Source organism: Arachis duranensis, chromosome 4, assembly GCF_000817695.3.
Source record: "Arachis duranensis cultivar V14167 chromosome 4, aradu.V14167.gnm2.J7QH, whole genome shotgun sequence".
NCBI lineage: Eukaryota > Viridiplantae > Streptophyta > Magnoliopsida > Fabales > Fabaceae > Arachis > Arachis duranensis.
Genome location: NC_029775.3, coordinates 106,298,792 through 106,302,166, shown reverse-complemented (window position 1 = coordinate 106,302,166; position 3,375 = coordinate 106,298,792). Strand labels below are relative to the sequence as shown.

Here is a 3,375-nt window from a genome sequence, read left to right as displayed (position 1 = left end):
CTTAATAATCTAAAATAATAAAAAATTATTGAAAATTTATTTATTTTTTGTTTTATATTTTAAAAAATATAGGACAATTTTATTGTCAATTCAATAAAGCATTTTCATTTCACTACAAAAAAATTACTCATTCAGCCACACTTTTTTTAAACTACATTTGAAAAGCGTAGCCTATTCATAAAATAGGCTACGCTTTTCTCTGTGTTGCCTTTTTATAAGAGAAAAGAATACACAAATGCGGCATCATTTAAAAAGCGTAGCCTTAAGTATTATAGAAATCACTTATAAAGCGTAGCCTTATGTTGATATCTATAAATACAATTTTCATACCAAAGGAAACGCTTTTAAAGAGTAGCATATTTATTAAGTTTTGGGTAGGCTTTAAAAGCGCTGCCTATTGTAAAAATGCCAAATACACATGTATAGTACACTTAGTGAATTTTTTTTGTTTCTTTATTTCTTCTCATCATCGAAGCCCTGCACTCTATCTTCATCATTCCTTCTTTCCTACCAGAGCACCAAATAACAAAACCCTAGCCGCTTCTTCAATCTCCCCGTCATTGTGCCCTCCTTCATCGTGCGCCACTGTCATCGTCTCACTCGTCTGCTCATCGTTCTTAGTCGTGCTCTGCCGCCGTTCATCCATCTCGCAGCTCTTCCTTGTAAGGTTGTGAAAACCTAGCCTCCACCGCGCCGCCATCAATCCACCGTCGCCGCTCGTCGCGCTCAAGATCGCCACTAGGTTCGTCGTTCTCGAGGTCCCTCGATCCCTCGTACGCCAATGTTTGCTTTCCTGTCCTGTTTCACAGTTCTTCAGCGTCGTCCTTCGTCGTGTTTGTCGCCAGCTCGCCGTCTTCGAAGGTCCATGCTCTGTTCGTGTCTCACTGTAATAGTGTAATGACATTGTTTGGTTTTTTGCTCTGTTCCTAAGGGTTATTGATCTTTGAATTATTCTTGAATGATTTATGTTTTCAATTTTTCATTCATTGATTAATTGATTGTTGATTAGCTCTTACTGCTGTTTGTGATTATTAATTGTAAATATGCTGCTGTGCTGCTGTTCTTTGTGCTTTTGTGACTTAATTGTGATTATATTGTGCTGTTTGTGATTATTTCATCCTATATTATTGTTAGATATCCAAATCAGTTAGATATATCTATGTTAATGAGTTACAAAATATAAATATGATTAACTTGTTTCTAAATTATTGTTAACAAGTATAGACTTTTCTGACCTGTCCTTCTCTTGTGGTTTTTTTGCTGATATATAATTCAGATTCAAATTTTATCTCAGTTGAAGTAGTAACCAAACAAGAAATCAGCCTTATTAGCCTTATTCTATTTAGTTGCAGGTAGTTCCTTCATTCTTGTTAATGCTTTGTTTTCCCCTTTCTGCAATCAAGAAGTGCTCTCATTAAGCGATTCCTGTGTAGGTTCGGATATATATCAGGAAACTCTTGCCAAGGCACTTGCAAAGCATTTTGGTGCAAGGCTACTAATTGTGGATTCCCTTTCACTACCTGGTGTACGTTTTCTCAGATATTCTTTTGCTACTTCTTATTATCTGTTTGTATTGTTGAGATGATTTCTTCCTAAATCGCTGTTAATATAAACAGAATAATAATAGTTTTTGTTATGTGATTGATATTTCAGGGAACTCCATCAAAGGAAGTTGATTCTGCTAAAGAAAGTTCAAAGCCTGAACGACCATCTGTGTTGGCCAAGAGAAGTACACATGCTGCTTCTTTAAAACATAGTAAACCAGCTTCTAGTGTTGATGCTGAAATTGTGGGTGGATCCACAATAAGTTCTCAGGCTATGCTGAAGCAGGAGGTTTCTACTGCTTCATCAAAAGGCACTACTATTAAAACAGGTGTGCTGTTTTGTTGTTAAAAATTGAGCAACTATCTCCAAATTTACTTCCTATTGTACATATTGCATAGCACCTAAAGGTTAACATGAGGCTTAAATAATTTGCAGGTGATCAAGTAAAATTTGTTGGTAACTTCCCTTCTGCTGTCTCATCAATACAAAATCATCCTTCAAGGTACTTTGTCTGATGGAAGAATTATTCTGAATACAATTCAGTCAATCTGCATTTGATTTAAACTTGTGGAGAAGAGAGATCTTTTTTATCCTTTTTGTTGAGGAGGCTATAACCATTGAAAATCATTCAAAAGAAGATTAAAGGAAGAATATTGAATTTCTGATTGACAGCAATTTGTTTTGAAGTGGTATCTCTCAGTTCAGTTGCAACTTTGATATATATGCAGACTTTTATTGTGATCTTTGTGAATATTCCTACCTGCTGATATATATGCAGACTTTTATTCTATTTCTTCTGAACTTCCAGCTTTGGTTAATAAGGCTAATTTCTTGTTATTAACTTATATTTTTCTGAACTTCCAGCATTGATTTATTTAATTGCTTTATAGAGATAACCAATGTGCATTAACACTTTTGCTTTAGTTTTTCTACCTTATTCCTAATTTTTCTATATGCATATCTTCCCACCAGACTTCAATTGATGCTGCAAACTATGACAGGGTGATGTTACTGGGTGGAAGAGCGCCAGAGTATCTTGCTCATGATCCTCTTGTGGCACTGGTGATCAAGCTTTTCAGTTCTGGAAAAGCACTTGCTTCCATTTGCCTCGGACAGTTGATTCTGGCGGCTGCAAGTGTAGCTAAAGATCACAAGTTTACCGCTTTTCCTCCTGTTAAACCAGCACCGGTTGCCTCTGGTGTTCATTGGGTTGAACCAGACACTAGCAACAGTGGTGGATGGTAAACTCATTACTGCCGCCACTTATGAAGGGCACTCTGAATTTATTCAGCACTTTGTAAAGGCACTAGCAAGCAACATAAGTGGCTCCAACAAAAAAATCCTCTTTCTTTGTGGGGTATGTTCAAATGATTTTCAGGCACACACAACTGATAGAAACTTAGTACTCAGGGCACTAAAGTCTTTGTTTATTCTCTTTTCTTTTATTTATTTTAATTTTAGACTTAATTTGTAATCCTCTTTATATTCATTGATACATGGAAATTAGTAGTTTAGACTTTAGACATATTTCATTTTTTTCTCTATTGTTGAATGATTGTTCAATTGGATAGTTAGATCTATTGTTTTATGTACTAATATACTATATCATTATAATGCTTGTGAATCTTTAGAATGTATTTACTATGCTTTGCTAGAACAGGTGATGCAGTAGCGTTGAAAAGCGTAGTCTATTCTGACAAAAATGGAAGCTGAAAAGCGTAGCCTTTGGTCTTGGACAGCATCACTTAAAAAGCGTACCCTATTCCCAAACGCCAAAAGCGTAGCCCTTGGTGCAGAAAAGCGTAGCCTTTGAGAATAGGCAACGGCCAA

The 3,375-nt window shown here is 35.9% G+C and overlaps 1 protein-coding gene across 2 annotated transcripts; it reads left to right on the top strand.

Annotated features, from left to right (window-relative positions):
* Window positions 1-488: 488 nt before the first annotated feature.
* On the top strand, window positions 489-3,054 carry LOC107485487 (protein DJ-1 homolog D-like). Of its 2 annotated transcripts, none has more exons than XR_008008526.1 (6): window positions 489-861; window positions 1,277-1,352; window positions 1,434-1,525; window positions 1,654-1,873; window positions 1,981-2,047; window positions 2,518-2,688. XR_008008526.1 is itself a non-coding variant. In XM_052261099.1 (6 exons), the coding sequence occupies exons 4-6, from the start codon at window positions 1,819-1,821 to the stop codon at window positions 2,788-2,790; spliced, it is 366 nt and encodes a 121-aa protein (XP_052117059.1). In that variant the 5' UTR covers window positions 489-861; window positions 1,277-1,352; window positions 1,434-1,525; window positions 1,654-1,818; the 3' UTR covers window positions 2,791-3,054. The 2 variants fall into 2 exon arrangements, 1 of the variants encoding a protein (XP_052117059.1); XM_052261099.1 differs by having other exon boundaries at window positions 2,547-3,054.
* The last annotated feature ends 321 nt before the right edge of the window (window positions 3,055-3,375 follow it).